At 47.8% G+C, this 24,175-nt stretch overlaps 2 protein-coding genes across 4 annotated transcripts in view; one reads left to right on the top strand and one right to left on the bottom strand.

Moving 5' to 3' along the window:
- Syn2 (synapsin II) overlaps positions 1-24,175 on the bottom strand; it is a 145,075-nt gene that overhangs the window by 29,653 nt on the left and 91,247 nt on the right. For both annotated transcript variants that reach the window (XM_028863978.2, XM_037204255.1), the window contains exons 2-5: positions 18,312-18,369; positions 16,991-17,082; positions 14,793-14,949; positions 9,968-10,057 (exon numbers count right to left, since the gene is read on the bottom strand). In XM_028863978.2, coding sequence (XP_028719811.1) covers positions 9,968-10,057; positions 14,793-14,949; positions 16,991-17,082; positions 18,312-18,369 — 397 coding nt within the window. The remainder of the gene's footprint in view (positions 1-9,967; positions 10,058-14,792; positions 14,950-16,990; positions 17,083-18,311; positions 18,370-24,175) is intronic.
- Timp4 (TIMP metallopeptidase inhibitor 4) lies at positions 218-8,678 on the top strand. Of its 2 annotated transcripts, none has more exons than XM_028863980.2 (5): positions 218-2,458; positions 3,614-3,711; positions 4,122-4,236; positions 6,806-6,929; positions 7,688-7,787. In XM_028863980.2, exons 1-5 carry the CDS (start codon positions 2,320-2,322, stop codon positions 7,785-7,787), a joined length of 576 nt encoding a protein of 191 aa, XP_028719813.1. In that variant the 5' UTR covers positions 218-2,319. The 2 variants fall into 2 exon arrangements, with proteins under 2 accessions (XP_028719813.1, XP_028719812.1); XM_028863979.2 differs by having other exon boundaries at positions 2,244-2,458; positions 6,806-6,930; positions 7,670-8,678.

Consider the following 24,175-nt stretch of genomic DNA (forward strand, 5'->3'; position numbering starts at 1 on the left):
TCAGTGTAGGGCTGGAGACAGTTGAGCGGTTAAGATGGCTTCCTGCTCTTGCAGAGGACCAGGGCTCAATTCTCAACACCCACACCAGGTGTCTCAGAACCATCTGTGATTCCAGCTCCAGGGCTTCTGACACCTTCTGGCCTCTGCAGACTCCTGCATGCACATAAACTCATACAGGCACACATACATCCATGGAAATAAACAAACAAAACTTTGGTGAATATTATTAAAATACATTGCATGACATTCTTGAATGATTAATAAAAACATTAAACTAAAATAATTACTGCACCCTACTTGTTTTACACATGGAACCCATAAAATGACAGCAAATTTCCCAAAGTCACACAGTAGGCTGGAGGTAGACTATATGTACCCTGTTCTTCTACCTGATGTTCTCTACATCCCACGACTTCAATTTTCTCTACATTAGACAACCCCGGCAGAACTTCCTGTCAGCTAAGGAGAATTTCTTTTAGTTCATGAAAGAGTAAATTTTGCTGTCTGTAAATTGTACTGCAACAAACCAGAGACATTTGGAATGCATTTGGAGCACCCTGATGTCCACTGAATCATGGACCTCTGCCCACGTCTCCCCATCAAGTGCCATCTTTCCTGTGCGGATCCTGTCACAGGCTTAGTATGCTGAAGCTATTTCTATCCGGGTCAGGATTCAGAAGAGAGATGACGTAAGAATTCAGCATGTTTATCCTTGGAAGACATCTTAACAAAGCAGACTCTTCCTTGAAGTAGCCTTGTTTTAACAGAGGAGGAATAAGATTCAAAGGAAGAAGGGCCCTCCAAAGGCAGGGTTTTGAGCTGCTTTAACAAAATTCAGGCAGAAATAGTAACACAATGGAGCAGGGAGAGCAGCAGACACCACACTGGCAGGCCAAGATTCTAGTTCTCACGGCACCGAACCTCTCAGCCTTCACATCTGTCAAGTGACAAGGTTGGGTGGATGCTTTTAAGACCCCTCCAAGTGACAACTCTGTCTTGGTCTGAGCATTGTGTGAAGAACCACTCCAGACACCAGCCTGGACCTCCCACCTGCCTCCGCCTGACTTCATTCTCTCCCAGTTCCCTTCTTTTCAAGTATCACCGTGGCCATCTTACGGGTGTCTTCTAAAGGGAGTAGCTATCAGTAGTAGGGAAAAGTCAGATTTTTGTAATGAAAACTCAAGAGTCTCGTGGAGTGTAGCTGTGATCAGAATTGTAGGTTTGGTGCTCTGGACTGCAAACTAAAGAAAGGCAGGAATCACGTAGTTCAGTCCTATTTTACGAAGAAAATAGTTGGGGCCCAGAGAGGCAAAGATCACAAAATGACCCAGTGGCAGTCAGAATCAGGACCCAGCCTCCAGCTCTCCCTGAGGCAGTCATTCCACGAGTTTCTTTTCATTCAAATTCTTGGAGCACTTTGCTGACAAACAGTGGACAAGGCTTGGGTCACAATGACCGGAGTGCCTGGCTTGTTTGCTAAGTGGCTCCACCTTCTGCAACATGGCCGTCTCCAGGGGGCAATGATGTGCAGTAGGAGCTTTGAGGTCCCAAGTTTGCCCTGACCGACAGGACACCCTGTGTTTTAAGCTTCATGGAAAGAACTGCCCTCAACTCTCTGCAGTCTAAGGTTCTGGCTGTGAGAAAGGGTTTGAAAGCACTGGCTACTTTCTCTGACATCCTTCCCCACCCCCCCAGCTGACAGCGCCAAGACACACACACCCCAACTTTCTCTGTCCTGTTCCCTGACTGTTTGCTGTTGCTTTGGAGCCTCATAAATAGGGCATTGAAAGCACTTCCTGCGACTGAAAGAAGCCCTGAGGAGCTTGTCTCATTCCCAGTATGCAGCTCAGCGAGGGGTCGGTCCTCCTCTGTCACTGTCTCTTTTGCCTGTTGTAATTCTGTCTGCCTCTGACTTGGCCTGTGTCTCTCTGTGTCTCTGCCTCCCCTCCCCTCGATTGCTGCTTTTACTGGAGCCTCAGTCCCTCATCTTTCCGACTTCTTGTCTCTGCGCTGATCTTTGCTTTTCTCTCTCGGCCCCCAACACTGTGTCTTCCCCTCTACTTCCAGGCTGCTGCTTCTTTCGGAATCTGCAGGCTTTCCTCTGCGTTATTGGGTCTGTTGGTCTGGTCAGGAGGACCTTGGGTCCTGCGGCTCTGGGTGGCCCGCGGCCAAAGGAGGGAGGAGCCCATGGGGGGCGGGATTGGCCCTAAAGCCACCTCATAAAGACTGGGACTGTACGAGACTTTCTGGAGGAGTCCTGGAGGGGCTGTTTGTTACGACAGGCAGACCCCGCGAGCTCAGCTGGGGCTCTGCAGTGTCATGCGCTGGAGCCCCCTGGCTGCGCTGAGCTGGGCGCTGGTGCTGCGGCTGCTGGCATTGCTGCGGTCCCCGGGGCTGGGTGAGGCGTGCACTTGCGCGCCTGCGCACCCCCAGCAGCACGTCTGCCACTCAGCTCTAGGTGAGTCCTTGGCCCTGGAGGACTATACCAGGGGTTGCCTGTGGGAAAACTGGTGTTGGGCAGAGCTGTAGACCTGGAATCTGAGGGAAGGGGTGGAGCTCTGATTCTGTATGGGTGCCTCCTGCTGCAGCTGATAGGTCAGAAATGGCTGTTGCTGTATTGACCTTGGAAGTACAAAGCCTGATTTGTAGGGGAATAACTATTTTATCACAGATCTCCAAAGTAGTTCCCGTCAGCTCAGCTTGATGGGACCTAGCTGTCACTGGAGCTATCCAGCAATTTTCAGAACTCTTGAGGGGAGGGACGTTTGCAATATAACACCTGCCTCCTTGTCTGTAGATGAAGTTGCCAGCTGCCGCCCGCAGGACACACACCTTTTGACCTTTCTCTCCCACTACCTGGACACCTTTCTTTCACACCTTTAACTTCCTGGCAAACTACTATTCGCCTTTCATATTCCGAAGGCTTTTCGATTCCTTGCTGCCCTTTGTAGTGGGTACCGCTGTTTTTTAAAAGGAGTGCACCACTAGATGAAGACTTCTGCAGGATGAGAACCCTGTCAAGCCTGTGCAGAGAGGAGGAAGACCTTTTTAAACACAATGTCCAGGGCTGGGGCTGCAGCTCCGGGATAGAGCATTTGCCGCTCATGTGTGGGGTTTCAGGTTCAGTCTTGGGGGGGGGGGAGTCCCAAAAAAGAAAAAAACAAACCAATTCTTGATTCGATGGTAAGAGATGAACTTCTTCAATGGAGAATGGGGACATTTACAAATTCGATAAACAGTTTTTACTATCACTTGTAGGTGTGTGACGAGATTCTAAGATGTATCGATAGGTGGGTCCCACACCGATCGCTTTGAAGGGACTCCTACTCTCTGTTCGCTACACCCAGGGCTATGGAGAACTTGAGCTCTAGAAACCAACAGGTTAAAAGGCAGAAAGAACACAGTTTAAGGACTTCAACACCCTGAAGGGTTTGAAGCCAGCAACCACCGCGGAGTGGATCCTCAGCCCCTTCTCTCATATGCACCATGCTGCTGAGAACCTAAAAACACTCGACCCAGTCCTTGGACACTCAGAGGAACCCAGGCCACCCAGATCCCAGATTGCATACTCCCACAGTGCTGAAGTTCCCCCCCCCTTTTTTTTTCTGTACAGTAATCCGGGCAAAAATCTCCAGTGAGAAGGTAGTTCCTGCCAGTGAAGACCCCGCTGACACTCAAAAAATGATCCGGTATGAAATCAAACAGATAAAGGTACATGGGGCAGGACAGGGGCTGAGCCGTGACGGGCTGATGGAGGGATGGGGTTTGTGGTAAGGGAGGGAGGAACCTGGTGAGTCAGTCAGGCAATGGACTTGGTCTCCTTAGGAAGGTGCTGAAGTGGAACTGTATGAGCTGGCATGGGCAGGACCCACGGGAACCGAGTGACTGTTCAGGGTGGGGACTGGCTGTCTCTCTTGTCCGTGGGACCTCCCCATCTCCCTGGAATAAATCAAGGTTTAGACTTACTTAAGCATAAATAAACAAACAGATAAAAAACCAGCAAGGTCATCTGTGTTCCGAACCTGAATCCGACTTTTGCTTAACATTTGGAAATAAATGAGCACCTTTCAGCCTGCTGCCCTGCCCTGACCTGGTACTGCGCTTCCATAACTGCCTTCCAGATGTTCAAAGGGTTCGACAAGGCCAAGGATGTTCAGTATGTCTACACACCATTCGACTCTTCCCTCTGTGGTGTGAAACTAGAAACCAACAGCCAGAAGCAGTACCTTTTGACTGGTAAGTTAAGGAGCTAACGAGAGTTGTGAGAGTGAGCATGGCCTTTCAGTTGGGAGGAGCAAGGAAATTCCCCTTCAGTGCCGGAGTCCCTGCTACAGCGATCTTGGCCACTGTTTCACTATTTTAAGGAGAGTCTGCTCTACCCATCTACAGCAGCTAGTTCCATTTTGAAAAATTTTAATTGGCATAAGAGTTTTGGCATCTTGAGCCCAAATATGTCTCCTGAAGGTGTTTCCCGTGTGTTTATCTCTGCCCTGTGCGCAAGCTTGAATCTACCGTTCCACCTCCATGAACCCTGGGTTGAGCCCTCCTCCTCCTCCTCCGTACTGAACTGGCTGGGACAGAACAGTGAATGAGCCATCCATCCAATACACTAAGAATGTTTTGGGGGAATAAACACAGTGCTAAAGTAGTCTGGAATTCGGGGAAAGAGGCGCTGGTGTGGTTATGAACAAGCAGGGACGCTCCACTGTGGAGTGGGCTCTAAGCTGGCCCACAAGTTGGGAAACATCTGTAAAGAAATCTAGGAAAATAAAAGCTCCAGCCCACAGGGAGAACAGGGAGGAGTCCCACTCTATCCATGGAGCCAGCAGATCATCATCTGCTACATACTGTCAGGCCTTGGGCAAGAAAGTGGAGATTCAGGAATACGTCATAGTCCTCCAAGACTTCCTAGTCCAGACATGGCTCTGGAAGAGTAACAGGAACTAGAGGACACAATGAAAGGGGCTTCTCAGCTCTGAGGAGGTGGGATTGTGCTGCCCTGGGCAGCTGAGACAGGACATGCCACTCTACCTTCCAGGTCCCTCATAAGCAGACCAGTCTCTCTACATCTCCTGATAGCCCACCCCCTTCCTGAGCACCCACTTTGTGTGTCTCACCCTCACTGAGGCACTGAGGTGTGTCAGGGAAAAGGGAGCATGGGGGTTTTGTCCTTGAGGAGGTCAAGAATAACCAAGGGTGGAGAAAACATAACTCTACAAAAAGGTATCAGTGATGCCATGCCTTCAGGAGAAGCCAATGGTCTTCATTGATAGGTAAAAGCTCTCTGTGGCTAAAACACTGTGACCATTGTAGCTTTTTCTATGCCACTTGTCAATGACATAGCAACCTGCATCTTTCTCCCTGAGAGCTGAAATGAACTCCCTGTAGTTGCAGAATGTGTGGTTATCCTCCTGCCTAGTGTCCAGAGACCCTTGTACTCGTTGACAGTGAATTCCCAGCCACCCCTTGAAGACACAACGTGAGCTTCAGCTCCTCTGGGGTAGCTTCCTTTATCCACCCTCTTCTACACTTGGAGATAAGCATGCATTCCTTTGTTCTTACATCTGGGCAATTACAGACCAGTAAACTATGCCTACTTTCTGACTACCCTCCTAAGGGGTAGAGATCCTGTCATATGATTTCTGCATCTGGTACTAGGTTATAGCAGCTGCCTAGTGAATAAATGGTTGAGTGTCCAAGTCCTAGGAGAGGTGAGGGTTCACATTGTCAGAGACGGCTTTGATGAAAAGATGTATTGAAAGAAGCTATGGGGCCAGCAAGATGGCTCAGTGCTTAAAAGCACTGACTGCTCTTTTAGCCGACCCAGTTCAATTTCCAGCACCCACATGGGGGCTCACATCTTCTGGACTCTTAAAGAAAAAGGCCTATGAAAGATCAGGAGGAACTTGATAAATAAATTTTTAAAAAGACACTTTCCTATGGGGAAATGTTCACCAAGACAGATACTAATTGCGCAGGAGAGGCCAGTGTGGATATTGGGAAGGAGTGGATATCTTCTGTGGGCCAACAGGTGAACCAAGAATTCTATATACATTCCCTCATGTAATCTCAGCAACAGCTTTATTATTCTCATCCTCCACCTGAAAGGCCCTGTGACCTTCTTTATGGTTACAGCAGCTAGTATATAAAGGGAGTTTATAAGAGAAAAAAAGCCTACCCACAGTCTGGCCTTTTTCTGCCTCCCTGTGCCAGGGATCTAGCTCAGGCCCTCACACAAGTTAAGCACGTGCTCTGTTCCTGAGCTACATTCCAACCCTGCACTCAGTCATTTTGTTGTCTGGTTTTCACTTGTACCTTTTGTTTGTTTGTTTCTCTAAGGAAGGGTCTTGTTATGCAGCACAGGCTGACCTCAAGCTTTTGGTCCTCCTGCCTCAGTCTCCTGAGGGCTAAGGTTACAGGCATGTGTCACCAGATCTACAGGCTGATTTTAAATCCCACCTTCTTTCTGCTTCATGCTAAAGGAACAGACCTGCACCAGATCCCATAATTCTGCTTGTACAGACCTAATGAACTAGTCTCTGCTTTAAAGATTATAGGGATTTGTCTGGTCCCTACACTGAGTCCTGAGTGTTCACTGATGTCATGGAGCCATTTGAGACTGGAGTTTTCTCTGTGTTGTATAGAGTGAGTTTAGCATAAAGAAGGCATAATTTCAGCACAGGAAGGAAGGAAGGGAAGAAAGGCAGGCCATTACAAAAGTTACACTTCTGGAGTGTTTAATGATGGGGACCCCTGGAGGCCCTGTCAGTCTTCTGACTAGATTCCTTTCTTTCTCTCCACAAAGGCCAGATTCTCAGTGATGGAAAAGTCTTCATCCATCTGTGCAACTACATTGAGCCCTGGGAGGACTTGTCCTTGGTGCAGAGGGAGAGTCTGAATCATCACTACCCCCAGAACTGTGGCTGCCAAGTAAGGGAATGTCCATTTCCAAGGTCATCTGTGGGTGAGGGACAAGCTTAGAGCCTTGGGGTTTCATCCTCCATGTATTCCACCATATACGTGAACTCACTTCCTACACTCAAGTTGTGCCATGGAAATTGGGGGTGGGAAGGTGGAGACTACACCTTCTTTTTTATCTCAAAGTACTTATGCTTTTGGGGAGACACTGTGCCCACACAGGGCAGACTGAAATGACACTAAATCACCATTTAAAGCAAGTCTAAGCCAGGTGTGGTGCCTTTAGCAGTACTGTAGCATGTGAGAGGCTGAGGCAGGAAGGAGGATTCCAAGTCTGAGGCCAGCTTGGGCAACATAGTGAGACACTGTCTGTTTCAAAAATGAGAAAAGGGAGCATGGACAGACAGACAGAGTACTCTTTTCCAGGCCTGTCATAATTTATTTATTTTCAAATTTTAATTTAGTCTAAAACAAATTTGTGAAGAACCAAGGTTTTAATTTGAAGGTAAAGAATCAAAGCTCTAAAGAGTATTTACAGTCATGGCAGTAAGGGACCCATCAAGGCTGAGTCTAGTGACACCAGGAAGATAATACTGTTGCCAAGGAGATAGATGGGGAGGAGGGCTCAGGGGGAATCTTGGAACTGGGAAAAGACAAGGCAGTTGAGATGGCAGTGAGGACACACAGGATGTGAAAGGCAGCACAGAGAAAGGATACTCTATTCACTTTAATATCATGTGATCACAACTAGATCATCACTTGCTATGCGGTGCCCTGTACCATCTCAGCCCCCAATGAGTGTCTCTGGACAGACTGGCTGCTGGAACGGAAGCTCTATGGGTACCAGGCCCAGCACTATGTCTGCATGAAGCATGTTGATGGCATCTGTAGCTGGTACCGGGGCCACCTACACCTCCGGAAGGAGTACGTTGACATCATCCAGCCGTAGTAGGGACCAGTGACCACTACATCCTTGGAAAGAGTCCTGAAGACCAAGCCAGTTCTCTGTGGTACTCTGACCATCACCACCTGCCATGTTGCTGCCAGATGATGGGAAGTGACAAGTGGGTGGCCTGGCCAGCATTGTGGCAGCTGTGGAGCATGCGACAGCTTATGTCCACATCTCCAGCTCACAACTTGTCGAGGGCTGGGGAAGGTAGTATGACTTACTGCCTTGCCCTCAGCCCTCTCCCTTGTCTCCCAAACCTTGTTAGTCTAGTTTATACCTATTACTGAAAGTTCTTCTTCTGGCTTTGTTTTCTCCAGCCAGGAGAATATACGCTCCTTTTCTTAGCTCCTATGGTGAGGGAGGAGCTGTCAGTGTCATAAGACAGTACAACCTTGTGATGTATGCTACGGAAGGGGTGACTGTATCCTGAGTGGGCTGCTTGGCTGAAATGAAAAGAATACACTAAAGCTCCATATCCTCTACTCCCACTGTCTCGACTTAGCCTAATCCTCTGACACATTTTTGTCTGCTTAAAGGACACAGTGAGAGCTGAACAGCCCACTCTTCCCGGTACCCTGCAAGTCCCCTGATACTGTTGTTGGCAGAAGGTCTGGTCCAGATAGCATTCGTCTCTGGACAAGAAAAGACTGAGTATACCAGAACAAGCATTCTCCCTCCAGGTTAAATATCTCTACTGCCTTCAGTTGGTGTGCAGGGACTTTTCCTCAGCCTCCTTTAGGTTGCTAATGTCTTTGTTCCTACCTTAGAACTTTGTTTTGAAGCAAAAACAAAAAGGTGGAAAACAACACAAGTGACCCCAGAGCATGGTCTTCTTCTCCTGAGGCCAAACTTCAGGAGAGGGTGGGAGGGGACGATCAGAACCCCCTGGGGAACACGCAGTGGGGATGGGGAGCACAGCTTGCACTTGCTCCAGTTCCTTCAGCAGCTATCCCTGCTGGACGAAGATGCTACAGCAGGAGACAGCTAGCTGTGACTCTGACAGCATTCCCACCCTTCAGCTAAGTCCCCTTACCTCTGTGTCTTGGACTCTAGCTACCAGCCCCTGAAGGCTCCTTAGCCTCTGTAAGTCTTCCTGGGTTGTCTACATGGGGAAACACTGACAATGGCTTCTATGATGTGTTAACTCATAGAGCTCAACATCCCAGAACCTTTTCCTGGGGAAAGCTCTGGAAAAGATGGTAGGGGTCGTCAGTTCTTTTGACCACTCGGGACTGTCTTTCATTTTGATGTGTGGTCAGCTGGTGAGCAGGGCCATGTGTGCTGTGCTGGAAGACGGCTCTGGATTTAAATGCAATGATGGAGATCCCTTTGGGAGGAGAGAGTTGGAGGGGACCAAACTTGATCCCTGTTCCCAGAACACACACTTGGGAGGCTCTGGCAGCGAGTCTCCAAGCGGGGTCCTCCAGCAATAATCCATACCATCCTTGGGCAGCGAGTGTGAGGAGGGAGGAGGATGGAAAGTGACCTCCAGGTTACGCCGTGTGACACATCCTCACGGCTTCCAACCAACCATTTCTCCTTTCCTTCTGACCTCCGGGGGTGGACTCGGGGAAGGCACGGGATTAACTCTGCTTTGTCACAATTTGGAAGTCTAGTGAGGAATTACAGAAGCAACAGGTCCCGTCTCGGGAGGCTCACCTCCACCAGAAGGCGATTATTGAGGAACCTCCTTGAAATCGGATGCACGCTGTGTTAGATACCCTGGTCAAGGGCAGCCATGCTCACTTGTCAGAGTTGAGAAATGACACACGCTGAGGGACTGTAACACCCCCAGAGACGCAGGGCAAAGCTGCGGCGGTAGGAAAAGCTGTGAGCCCTCCTGACGGTTGACTCTCAGGTTCGCTACTCTCTCACGTTAGAACGCCCCGTTTCTGCTTCTCTCTACTCTGTCCCCAGAGACGGGAAACAAAAGGCTGTTGGCTAGAACCTAGCTGCTTCTGCTGCTCTGAGCAGCTCCGCAGCTACCTGAGGTGTCAGGGCTGAGGTGCTGAGGTGCTGAGGCGCCTGCCAGCCCTCCGGAGTCACCCTGTGGCTAAGAGTAGCAACAGTGCAGAGTCAAGGCCCCACTTGGCCACCTACCATCTCGCGGTGGTTGGGATAGTATGTCTGCTCAATGAGTGGGAATTTCTCCCCTCCCAGTGTCTTGAAGATGGCCACCATCTGGGCAAACTGCAAAAGACAAGAAAGAATTTCACTGTATCTTCAACTTCTGGACCAGACACAACATCAGTTTGTCAAGTAAACACAGAGCATTTTCACTGTAGAAGACGTTGTGTTAAATCAATTGGCAGTACTGAGAAGGGAAAGGTACATGTAATTTCAAGGACATACGCTTTAGTAGAGGAAGGCAAAGAGAAAGCTAGTATTCATTGGGGGCCTACTTAATTTCAATGGTTTCCGCCCAATCTTTTCTTTTTTCTTTTTTTTTTTCTTTTTGGCTTTTCAAGACAGGGTTTTTCTGTGTAGCTTTGCACCTTTCCTGGAACTCACTTGGTAGTCCAGGCTGGCCTCGAACTCACAGAGATCTGCCTGCCTCTGCCTCCCAAGGGCTGGGATTAAAGGCGTGCGCCACCACCGCCCGGCTTCTGCCCAATCTTTTCAAATTGACAAGGCTGAGGAGGGGTTCAGAACTTCACTTGTATCACAGAAATGGGGTTAGGGAGAGCAGTGCACATCTATAATCTCAGTACTCAGTGGAGGCAGGAGGATGATGAGTCTGAGGCCAGCTTGGGCTACAGAGTGAGCTCCAGGCCATTGTGTTGGGCTAAATGGTAAAATATTGTCTCAAGAAAAATCAAATGAGTGACAGAACTGAAGAGAGGTGAAGCTGGAACTGAAACCTGAAGTCTAACTCCAAATGCATGCTCTTCTGAGCAGCGGAGCAAGGCAGAGCTGAAGAGGTAACGTGCCAAGGCTCAGAAGTTCTGATGCCAGGCGAAGAAATAAAAGACACCCCTCCCGTGTGCTCTACAGAGCCACCACAGTCTGCACAGGGGGGACATAAATGAAGCTGTTCTTCAAAGACTGGAGGGTCACAGTGGTGAAACCTACAGGTCCATCTTCCCAGCACTGACTGCTGGGATAACAAGAACTGAACTTGCTAGACCCTTTATCTGTGGCAAAAGGAGAAAAGGCAAGGTTCAGATATTCACAGTGTTGGGGCTGGGAGGCTTCTGGTGTACATCTGGCTCTCATCTTTCAAAAACAAAGAGACTAAGAACAGGGAGGTCAGCCGCCCGAGGTCACATGCTTGAGCAAGGTTCACGGCTAGATCCTTTATTCCCAGTCTCTCTTTCTCCTGAATCTTTTGAATACCTACTTTTCAGATTCTACAGAGGCCACGTAGTTCTCACAGGAAACATAGATCTTTCCCACCTAGTCCACATTTAACCCACATCGCCAATCCCAGTGCATGGGCAGCTAGCTTCTTTTCTCCAGTAGGATCCGTTCAGGCTCCAAACCGCCAATAGCTTGGTCAGCTTCAAGGGAAAGTTGTTGGGTCAAACCTGCCCTCTACTTGTCAGAGATGGGAAAGCTAGGGCCTTTTCCCAGAGTTTCGGTCCCATTCTCTGTATTCAGGAAGGATTATTCGCAGAGTGGAGTCTCCTGGCGGTCTCCTTTTAACTCACTAGTGGCCTTTGGACAAAAGGCCCCTCCCTCCCTGCCAGGCTCCCTCTTCAGATGTGAGCAGAGAAGGGTCGTTTCCTTCAGCTTTTCACACCGGGCATCAGGAAGAACAGCTTTGATTGCGTTTCCCCCACACTCCTCCATCAGACTGTGGTCCTTTTGTAGGGAAGATTTTATTAAAATGCAGGGAAATGTGGGCCTTCCTGGGCCCCAGCCTTCAGCGTGTGGGACTGGTAACTTCCGAGGTCTAAGACTTGCTTTAGGACTCAGTCTCTAACACTTTATTGTTGAAAGAGACTTCAGACAGTCTCCACACCGGGTCTGAGGAGACTGAGGCTAGAGAAGCCTCGGAGCATGGCAGGCATTGCGACTCCACTGGGAGAGCCCCCAGGTTTCTTCATTCCTTGCCCACCGCATCCTCTGCTGACTTCTCATCCCTGACTGACCCTCTGCTCTTCCCTTCCTTCCTTCTCCAATTCTTCCTACTACCTCCCCTGACCTTCAGCTCTACCTGCCCACCTGGACCTGGCTGGGTTCCTTTCCTGCCTGGGCTTCTAAGGCTCTCCAGCATCCCTAGGGAGCTGATGCCAGCTCTGCTTAAAGACCTCTGTCCTGCTGCAGCCCACACTTTGGCATGGCACCAAGACATGTGGGGCCCTATCTTCCCTATGTGTGGGTGAGTTACACAGACAACCTCACGGATGCCAGGAAGGCCTCCGGCAGACTCCCAGGGCCCTGGGACAGCCAAGACTAAAATGACAGCCAGTTCCCAGGCTCCAGTTGGGTCCCCGAGAGCCCACTTTACCCCCCCTACCCCATTCCCTGTCTGATTAATGGACTGGACTTGGCATCAAAACTCTGCCTCCCTAGAAACTTAGATTAAGTTGCAAGTACACAGTTACCAATTAAACAAAGGTAATATCTGATAAGGGCTATTTCCTCTGTGCAGACCAAAAAAATGAACTGGAGAGCTGGTGTGGTGTTGGCATTGAATAGAAAGATGTTTATTAAACCACTTATCTAATGACTCAAGAAAGAATTCATTAAAGAAATGGGGTCTGGGATTCTATTTGAATGATGTGTTCTCCCTGTCTCTCCTAGATAGTAAATGCTTAAGTTTAACCCAGGTCTATCAATCTCCAAACGACCCAGAATTCAGCTCCACTGGAGCAGTAGGGGATGTTGGCATTCTTGCTTTCTCTGGACAGCTGCTTTCATTGACGGAACTGTTTTTCCTTCTGAAATCCCAGGGGCTGCCCTGGCCGGTTTGGGGGACAGCAGACTTGCGCAGAATCATTCTGGTGTAAGGCAGCGCCTTCTCTAGTCCACTGGATGCCTCTCACATCCAGAACACCCACAGTAAGAAATTTAGGGAACGTGAGCCAAAGCTAGCGTATCACGGGGACACTCCTCTCACCGTCATTAAATGTGTCCACGTCTCCTGACAAGCTGAGAACAACATGTAAAATGTCACTTGGTAGCAGCCGCTTAGTGAGACTGCGGGGAGAACTTGGGGTGTGGCCAGCAAGCCCTGTTTGTTCCCATGCAACGCCCAAGGCAGTGTGCTAGGACTGTGAATGGGTGAGAATGTGACCCCTCACCAGATCCCAGATCCCATGAGGGATCTTTCTGTTCCTCCCTTCTCTAGCCTCTGCCACAGTTTAGGAACAGAAAGCATGGGACCAGCTCCTTTAGGAAGTCTCAGATATCAGGGAACTATAATAACCGCATTGGCAAAGTAATGGTATAGACGACCACACTGGCAAAGGAATGGGATGTACTATTAGTCACAGTTTGTAGACACAGAAACTGGGACACAAAAGATGGTTAGTCACAGGGCTGTCAGTAAGGCACTCAGGAAAAGCTGATAACAGTGGCATCACCTTGTGTAGCTATGAGAGAACCAAATTCTGAAGGAAATGGGGATGGAGTGGGTTAAAACATATTTCAGGAGGAAGGCTGTGTGACTGAGGAGAAATGGGAGGTTCCTAGAAAAGATATTTGATAGCTGCCTCATGTGTGTTTTCTGAGATAGGCATCACACTCAAATCACACCACCCTTCTAGCCCATTTCTGCAGAACAGTAGGATTCCAGATGTCACAGGCCACACGCAGGGAAAAGCCACAAGTGGAGCTTAGGAAGCCAACCTCCCCTTAACCACAGCAGCCCTCAAACCTCCTTCTCCTTGTCCACACCTCTTCCTCCTTCACTGTATGGTCTCTCTGCTAGCCAGGGAATTGGAAAGCTGTCCATTCAAGTGTGGAAAAACAAAAAAGTCAAGAGCAGAGTTAATGGGTCCATGTGGTTAGAGAATACCCCTCCAGCTCCCAGAGCAAAGAGGTTTATGGTTCAGAAATGTCACAATAAGCCTGGTGAGCCTTGGCAATCTAGGGTGTGTGAAATTGGATTTTTGAAAAACAAGAAGATGAGGAGAATATGATCAGAGGTAAGCATTTCCCTCCATGAGCCAGCCTGGGGCAGCGGGCCTAGTAGAGGAGAACCCCCAGTCATCCTAGGCCCTCGTGGTTTTTTCTTTCAATACTTTCCACAGCCCTAGATGGTTTCTAGACTGGCTGTGGAAGAGGAAACCAAGCCAGCTCCTCTTCACTTCGTGTGAGAGACAGTGTGACGTACAGAAATCCTGGCTCTGTAAGTTTGGCAAGTGACTTAATCCTTCTTGGGTCTTATTGCTCTGTACAAAAGTGAAAAGAATAATACCTCCCTGGTAAGCTTATCATGAAGATTAAATGAAATTACACAGAATAATCTCAGAGGGTGGTACCATACAGCAAGAGGTTTTATGCTCCTTGTTTTCTTTTTTCTTCCCACGAAGGGGTAAGACTTAAGTATCCCAAAGGAAACATTCAGTTCACACTAACTGTCAGGCTCACACATGTGTGGATGGATCTGACTGAGACTGTTGAACTGCTGGTAGAACTCTGTCTCTAAAACCCTTCTGAGTTGGATTTCTCTATTGGCTTTGGGTCTTTCCAATAGTTTACTCATTTTAAGAGGCAAGAAGCAGGCATTTTTATCACTGCTGCCCCAGGTCAAGAAAAGACCCACAGACTTGTAAGGATTTTGTCACAGGATCTTTTGTGCAGCATGGTGGTGAGGTCAGAGGTCTACTCACTAGCAAAAGTGTGCAGCTCAGGACATCTGGTAAAATGCTACTGTGATGGCCTACCCCACCAAGCCTCCCAGCTTCCAAGCCTCAGATCTCAGTTGATGCTACTAATGGAGTGCTGGAAGTACTCTGGGGGAAAGGTGCCTTACCACCCACGGCTTGTCACAGAAGTTGTAAATGGACTCCAGTGAGTTGATGCTGGGGAGGCCTGCGTACTGCATGCCGATGACCAGGTGGCGGAAGTCCTCATTCTCCGCCATGCCAAATGCATGCTGTCGGATGAGCACAAAGTCTGGTCGGAAGGACCTGTGGTAAGAATGCAGAGGCAAGTTTCCATTAACTAGCACCTCAAGTAACCCGTTTCCAAAGCCTAAGACAGAAGAGATGTCAAGGACCACCCTGTCCATGACCTTGTGTTATTACTCCTTTCTGGATGGGATGATAAAGTATCATGACACTTTCCAAGGGAGATCTGAGAACTGTGTTTCTGAATCTGTCCCATTCCTTTGGACTAAAAGCTGTCTCTTTCCAGCAAACAAATACTTGAGATGGGAAGAGACACCTTTAGAGCCCCACACCTTAAGTGAAAGGGATTTTTCTCTGTCCTCACAGGGTGGTATGAAAGCCTGAAGCTCCTGTGCTTCCAGAGTTGGTGCTCAAATCGGGTCCTGGAAGACCACACTACTACCAGATCTCTGATCTTAATGTACTTACTGTTTAATCCCTTATAGCTGCTCCTTAAAATAGGCAATGTCCTCATCAGGCCCTAGGAGAGCAAGGAGCTAGGCTGGCTGAGGGCAGATGCCAAACTTCCCAGTGGTTTTCTTCCAAAACGGACGCTAGGGAGGGGTGCAAATATATTTTGCAGAACTGAGGTTGAGCAACGGGGCTGCAGGAAGTACTGAGTACGGAATGTTCCCATGCATAGGAAAGCTCTCCTGGTGTCACCTCTAGCCAGCAAAGCTCCTAGCCATAGCTGCTTTAGAGGACTATCGCCTGTCTTCATGCCCTAGCTTCAGAGACCTTCCCAGAGAGGCAGTTTGTGGCAGCATCTGCCCCCAAGGCTCTGCGGCTCAGCACTTGACACCATGTACAATGACCTACCTGGTCCTCTGCCCAGGCACCCGTCCAACCCCCACCTACAGATCCAGCCCAACCCAGCTCAGAGATCAGCTCTAGTGGTGAGGCTAAAGGAGCTTTCCTCAGTCACCCAAACACTTATTGCCAAGAGGGTATAACGTCTGCTTAGGGTACTCTGACCTTTGTCCTGCGTTCAGGGACCTGATGTGTAGTCCAGGTACCCCCAATTAGGCTTTTGCTGGTGGGCACTGAAGCCCATCAGCTGTATCCCTGATATCAAATCCTAACCTTATATCCATGTTTCCTCGTTGGCACCTGCCCTGGAGCCCTGCTGCTGGACCTTCTGCCACTGCCTGCCTATGTGTGCATCTCCATGACACACTTGACCCATGCGTGGAGAAGCCTGTCTGTCCTGCTCTAGGACCTACCTAAGCTCACTTCACACCTGAGTTGGCATCTGCTTTTCCGATGTTTTTCTTCAGATTCCAGAAAGAGCAAGCCCACTTTCCTGATGTTAGGTCCCAGATATACCCAGTCCCGCCTTTCCTGTCACTGACCCAGATCCTGTTGGACATTATACTGCTAGGGGTCAGGGTCCTGTGACTGAGGTGAGGAAGAGAGTGATGTAGGTCTCGGACCCCTCCTGGAACAAGAGTTATTTCTGGAAACCCAAAGCAACATTAAGTTCCTGGGAAGAATGGAAACCATTTCTCATACCTGGAATTCTAAAGGAATTGCTATGTAGACATCAACATCCCAGACTTTGAAACTACCACCTAAGGTGCCCAGGATACCACCTGGCATGAAAATGCTCAGTGCCTGGTCATTTTCTTCCACCTATAATGTCTATTCCAATACTAGATTTTCCTGTCAGACATACGAGTTGTTGGGAATGAGGAATAAAGAGAGGATACAGGGATGAGCACAAAAGAACACACATTCAACACAAGGCTTTGCTGCCAACTCTGAGTGAACATAAGCAAATCAGCATAAACAGGACAGCCAGATGTTTAAAAAAAAAAACAATGGAACCCAGTTTTCCAGGGGAACTATTTGGGGAGATAAGAGCACAACCCATGCTGACTGGAGGGTAGGCAGAAGTCCCAACAGGATTGGTTACCTCTAAGAGAGTCTGTGAAACTTAAGGACTAAGAGCTGCCTTCTCTAGCACTTGCATGTGTCACCCAGTGGGACCCCTCAAGTTGACTTTGAAACCACCCCACCAAGTCAGAGGTGACGGCAACCCCAAGAACAGAAAGGCCCTTACCGGACAACTTTTGTGCCATTCCGGAGCACCTGCATGTCCACGGCATAGGTTCCGTCCGCATGGGCCACCAGGTTAAGCTCTGAAAATTCCGCCTGGAGAGTAACAGAAGAGCAGTGAGTCTCAGTCCTCCACACAGCAGCCTCCACCACACCAAGCATTTATTTAGTTTTGATGTATTTTCACATCCATTAGATTTCACTTGGTACTCTAGGAAACCCTTCCAGCCAGGTGGTAGAGATCACTATGCCCATCTACCCAAGGAGAAAACTGTCCGAGTAAGGTAACTTTTCTGGACAAATGAAACCTACTGCTGTGTTTCCTGACTCCCAGCTCAGCATCCTCTGAGCCTCTCTACAGAGGCAGAATGTGACCAGGACAAGCATCTCCTTTCTCAATCTCTGCAGGAAAGCACTGGGTTCTGGGTTAGGCTACTGGGTTTCCTTCTCCCCTACCCCTGACACAGCATGTCAAGCAAGGTACCTGTCCTGCCTGGCTTTCTGTTTCCTCTGTCTCCAACACAGGGGTAGGTAGGGTTTTTTGTTTTTGTTTTTTTGAATCAAACCAGAATATCTAACAAGTTGTTCTAAGAATGACATATAAACTGGGCATGGTGGTATATCCCTTTAATCCTTGTACTCTGGAGGCAGAGGTAAGCTGATCTCTGTAAGTCTACATATCAAGTTCCAGGCCAGCCAGGGCCACTTAGCAAGATCATTTTGCAAAATTAATTAATTAATTAGTTAATTAATTAATGTAATGATAGGTAGGAAAATACCATAATATTCTGTAAATCCTAACATATGAATAAGGAATAATTTCTGTTATTACATAGAAAATATGCTATTTAAACAGGGCATCTCCTCCCTGCAAAGGTCCTAATTTTCTATTACCATGGAATAAGAGGCAGAGGAAGGTAAAACAAACAAACAAAACAGCCTTTCAAGTTCCCTGTAGAAACAAGGGATGTTCTTTTCTAGGTGCCCTCTGAAGTAGAGCCTCAGGGTCAGAGTAGGCGGACAATGAACAGAAGACATGTGCCCACCCAGAATTACACTACCACCGACAGCATGGAGGTGTGGCCAGCATCCCGGGAAAGGCACTCCTCCTCTAAGGCTTCCTCAGTTTGGGAGCCCTGCACTGCAGGAGACCACGGAGAACCACATTGTTTCTGCACTGCTGAGTTAAGGAAAAGCCCCGAGGACAGGAGATGCAGGGTCGGGAGTCCAGTGAGGACACTGCACTCCTCCACTGCACTCCACTGGCCAGGACTAGATGGTCACTCTGGGATGGCAGAGGGCATGCGAGGCTTCATGCTGATTACCTGTTCCACCTTGATGTCATAATCTCCAAGGATTTTTTTGCCCCGAAAGCACTTGGCCCTAGAGAAAGAGAGGAGGGCACACAAATCAGTTTTGTGGGAGTGTTTGAACTCAGACATGTATTCTCCCCAAGAAGAGGTCTATAGCAGATGAACCCCAGACTGAGAGTCAGGAGATCTGGGTTTGGCTCTTCATTTGCTGCTAGACTGCCATAAAGTCTCAAGCAAGTCCTTTCTTTTAGCCTCAATTTACCCACCTGCAAAATAGTCTACAGTACCCTTTCACTTTTCACCTTTTATGATTTAATCCCCTGTATCTCTCTCTCTCTCTCTCTCTCTCTCTCTCTCTCTCTCTCTCTCTCTCTCTCTCTCTCTCTCTCTCACACACACACACACACACACACACACACCATCTAGAAACAGATTTTCTGTGTTGTTCTTGGTAAAGACTAGGTCAATCTTCCACACCTCTGAGGTTTCCTTATCTTCTAACCCTGTGTTTCACTCCATGCATAACTGTCATCCACCCGTGGACTTTCAGGATTTAAAGAAATCGCTATTGGACTGAGTTGCATTTGATTGAGTTGTTGGCTAGAGGGGTCCCATGGAGATCCCCAAACAATCCAGGCTGATGCTAGGACAGAGGATTGCTCTCTGCAAACTGACGGGTGGGGTGGGCATTGCAGAGGACATCGTCCACACAGATCATTAAATGTGGAGAGGTTGAGCTGGTGTCTCCATGGAGTCTTCACCCCTATGTTCTGGTCTCTTTTGTGTAGGAAGGCACTGTGCAGGCTGCTGAAAGAGAATGTGGACACCAAACCAGCCACAAAACCTTCGACCTACAGTCTGCCCTACCTGCAAGATGTGCTGGGGGAATGGTGGCATTGCCAATGTCTGATTTAACTTGAGGCTCAATCCACAAGAGGGAGCCCATCTCTGACACTGACTGAATAGCCAGGAACTGGAGACTGGATAACCCAGAGACCCAGGGTAGAACCAAACATGGTAGGTCTAGAAAAAAAAAATCAATGAAATGATTCCTAATAGTATCCTGCTATATTCATAGATCAGTGCCCTGTCCAGTTGTCGTCAAAGAGTCTTCCTCTGGCAGTAGAGGAGAGTGGATGCAGAGACCCACAGTCAGACTTGCGGAATGAGAGTCTAAACTGGAGGTCTCCATTGGCTCCCTCCCCTCGGAGCTCAGGAAATCACTTGGAAAAGGCGGCAGAAGGATTGTAGGAGTCAGAGGGATGGAGGACACCAGGAGAACATGGCCCACTGAATCAACTAAGCACGGCTCATATGGGCTCACAGAGACTGCAGCAGCAAGCACAGGGCCTGCGCCAGGCCCTCTGCATACCTGTTGAGGCTGTTAGCTTGGTGTTTTTGTGGGACTCCTAACTGTGGGAGTGGGTGAGTCTCTGACTCCTTGCCGCTCTTGGGACCCTCCCTCCTGGTGGGCTGCCCTGCCCAGCTTCCATATGAGGGCTTTCGCCTTGTCTTAGTGTGTCTTGTTGTGCTGTATTTGGTGATTGTCTCTCGGAAGCCCGCTCTTTTCGGTGGGAGACGGAGGGGGTGGGTCTGGGGGAGAGGGGAGGTGGGGAGGGGTAGCTAGAGAGAGAGTGGGGGAGGGGAAATGTGGTCAGGATGTACTGTATGAGAGATGAATCTTTTCAATAATGATAATGAAAAGCTGGAATCAAAACTCAAAAAGGAAAAGAAATCACCATTAGCTCTTGGTTTCTTCCTACACACCAGGAGAGCCGACAACAGAGGCAAGCAACTGCCGCTGAGCATGAGACCTGTCTTGTCTCACAGACACTCAGGGAAATGAGTGCAGCTGAGTCACGCCGCTCAGTGTCTTCCCCATCTACCAGGGTTGAGAGGAGCTCCACCCAGACGCATTAAAGGCATCGGGCCTGTGTGAGGAGACCGCGTTCCTGCACATATTTACCTCCCTTCTTTCCTGGCCTCTAATTGTCCTTCCGTCTGGAGGGGTTTTCTTCTCTGCTCGTTTAGGCTTTGTTCTCTGCTTGTAAAAAAAAGGGCCTAGTTACCTGTGCCTCCTAGGCTAAATCATGCTTGCTTTTTTCAGGGCTCTACATTTTCAACTGGCTTATTTCATTGGAGGTTTTCTAAATCTCTTCTCAAAATAAAGGAATAAACCAGGATTTTATTTGCCACTGTGTTCTAATAGCTGTATGCTAGTTGCTTCTAAGAATATTTTGTTTAGTTTTCATAATGACTGACCAGATAGGGAGAAAATTCTTTGAAAAAAAGGAATTCAACATATACAGGAAGCAAATGACATTTCCAAGGTCATTTGGCAAGTTAGTGACGCAGCCACAAATGATGTTGCGTGCAGAACTCCCATGCCACACGGCGCCATTTCCCTCTACTGACCTGTTCTTCCCACTCTCCCACACTGTGGAAACTGACTTACCACATGTGCTGTGCGCATTTTCCCCCATTTTTCTTCTTCCACTCAAAAGAGACTTAATGATGCCATGAGTACTTGCCCTGCTACAAATACTTCCTATCCTGGTTCCTGTCAGCTTACTCAGGATGAGGCCAGGCTATTTCCTTTCCCTCTATGGATTCTGGAACAGACCGTTCTAGGAAGTTGTCATTTGTGCTATCCAAGTCCCTGGCCACCCTGAAATTGCTCCTCTGAGGCACTGGGCCATCCTGGAGCTGGATCACTGAAGTCCAACCCCCCACCTCTGCCCTAATTTCTTCCTAAGTTTCACATCAGCCCGCTCCTGATCAACATTCACAGCCTAGCAAGCCCCTCAGCAGGGGCCCTGTGGTACATGCTACTCTCTTGACATTTCTGTCTGTACATGGTACCGTCACTGCTCGGCAGATAGCGGACTCTCGGTCTTCTGCTCATGATTATAACAAGGGAGAGCTAGAGTGAATGACCTACAAGATAGCAATGTAGGCATAGGACCAAAGAAAAGCTATGCGAAATGCTTTCTTGATGCTTCTCTCTGCCTTTGTGACACAGCTTTTCTGTAAGGTTAGCCTCAGAGATCTCAACAACAGCCTTTCATTCTGTATGAAGATGAGCATTTTCAAAGTATGTTCTTTGACATACTAGTTTCTCACAGCTCTGTGAAGGAGCCAAGAGAGAATGCTTGCTGTCCACTGGACTGCGGGGGGGGGGGGGGGGAACGGAAACTCCAAACAGTGCAACAGCATGCAGACTCACAGAAAACATCAGGAGTTAAGCTGAGAACTCGGAGCTTGCATCTAGATGCTCACCAGCTGCCAAGTTTTCTAACTCGCTCGTTTATTTTGTGGGTTTTGAACTGTGATACTGGGGTATATTTATAGGTCTTGGCTGGCTTCATCTGCCACTTCCTGCACCTGCCCATTGACCAAATTGGCTAATGGAACTGTTTCCATGACTTTCCCCCACCCCAATGCTGCGAGCTATCCTAATACCTTTTCCTTAAGATAATTTGTCCTGTTGGAAATCATAGTTTGTGTTTCCTGGCCCAGGGTCACTGACTTCTCTTGGCTAAGCCATGGTACCATCATCATAAAAAAGCCAAGATGGCAGCAGATGAGGCACAGAGTCCTCTTCTAGAAGATAAACACATTCATGAAACAACCGGCCCTTGGAATTCTGATTGTGTTTTTTAGGAAAAGAAAAAAAAACCTTCATGGAATAAGTTCCATAACTTGCTAGCAAATGACTGACACCCCTGAGCTTAAGAGGGTAGTAGCAGGGAGCAGTGTGCTGAGATCCAGAAGACAGGCTCTGCAGCCTCTGTCTGGGGTGTGGGTGCTGGCTGTATCCTTTCCTGACTGTGTGACCTGTGGGGAGGATCCTACATTTAAACAAATAATAACAAAGTTGTTTATATGGCTAAACCATTTAATCAGTCCATACTCAAAAGAACATAAAAAGGATAAAAAACGTAAATGCTCCATATTTCAATTCATCTCTTATCACATACAATCCCATTAACATTCCCAGCATGCCCTTCTGGTGGGTTAGGAGTGTAGACATGAGTGTATGTTCTAAACACACATACAGCATCTTGCTACAGAAACTTTTTTGAGCCTTGATTTTCTCTCACTCAAGATTGTGTGTCTCAGGGGTTGGGGATGTAGCTCAGTGGTAGAGCGTTTGCCTAGCAAGCGCAAAGCCCTGGGTTCGGTCCTCAGCTCCAGAAAAACAAAACCAACCAACCAACCAACAAACAAGCCAGGCAGTGCTGGCGCACGCCTTTAATCCCAGCACTCAGGAGGCAGAGGCAGGCAGATCTCTGTGAGTTCGAGGGCCAGCCTGGTCTCCAAAGCGAGTTCCAGGAAAGGCGCAAAGCTACACAGAGAAACCCTGTCTCGAAAAACAAAACAAAAAAAAAAAAAAAAAAAAACATTGTGTGTCTCAGTGAGAGGCTTTTAAGAACACAGCAGAGCGCTTGTCTTTGCTTAGCTGCTGCTACACGGTTTACATTTTAATAAACAGACATAAGGTAAATGATTTTTATAGAATTCCTGATGCAAGAAATAGACACAGCTACAGTTCTTGCAGAACTGTCAAACTGCTTCCCACCCAAGGAAAAGATTATATCATGCACGCTCCTGTTTGAAAGTTTGGGAAACGTATTTCACCTGCCTTGGTTTCCCCATACTGCCCCTTGCGTAAGATGGCAACAGTGTAAGTACTTAGCATGGACTTTCTGATTGGTGATCTTCTAAAATAATCCAGATTTATCCCCTGTGCTCAATCTAAACAGAACCCAAGATGCACATCCTTGCAGCATGGTCTAAAAATATCTGTGGTGCCTGCATTGTCAATTTCCCCCTATTGTAACATTTCTTAATAAGCCTAGCAGCTGAGGATCCGCGTGAGTCTAACGGCTTGCAGCTTCCTTAGCGGACCAGTCAGGTAATGAACCATCTCCCCTTACTGCTAAAATGAGCAGAGGCATTAACAAGATATAACTCTTGTTATTCAAGGAAAAGAATATCTCTAGTGGTGCATGATGGGTGGGAAGATGGCTTGAGCCCAGAAGTCTGAGACCAACCTGGGCAACATATTAAGACTTGATCTCAAAACAAAAGAAAACAAAACAAATGTGGGTGGAGGAGCTAAGGACAAATCCAATAAATAGCAGTAAAGACTTTCTGAGAACCAAACACTAAATGTTTTATGTATTTTATCATATTTAATAATATCTGACCTGCAGATGCTATGAAGGGAATTGTGGGTGTGGAAGTGAAATGAAAAAAGTCAATGGGTGTGTGTGAGTATGGTCAGAACACATATACATGTGTGAAAGTTTCATAACAAAACCCATTATTACATATAATTAATATATACTCATTAAAATAAAATTTGAAAAGGGAATGCAATCAAATGGAAGTGTTTTGGACACTCTGAAATATTGTGGAAATGTGAATTACTGTTAGAAAACACAGCAAATACAGTTTTCTATAAATGTAGCCAATGTAATTTGCTCATCTTACAGACTTTTACCATATGTGTGGTCTGCTCATGACACTTGGCTCATAGCTGTTGCATGCAATACCACCTTTCAAAGTCACTCTTCTAATAATTGAATGCCACACCCCATTACTTCAGACCATCCCCTGTATAAATCCTGGATTCTCTAGAATCTTTTAGATTTAAAATATTTATTATGTTCTGTTGTGTGATTACATGTTCTGAACTTAGACTTGTACAATTATAATCACATCTTTTTTTTTTCTCTGAGACAGGGCTTCTCTATCTAGTTTTGGTGCCTGTCCTAGATCTCGCTCTGTAGACCAGGCTGGCCTTGAACTCACAGAGATCCCCCTGGCTCTGCCTCCAGAGTACTGGGATTAAAGGCGTGAGCCACCAC

This window comes from Peromyscus leucopus, chromosome 3 (genome assembly GCF_004664715.2).
Source record: "Peromyscus leucopus breed LL Stock chromosome 3, UCI_PerLeu_2.1, whole genome shotgun sequence".
NCBI lineage: Eukaryota > Metazoa > Chordata > Mammalia > Rodentia > Cricetidae > Peromyscus > Peromyscus leucopus.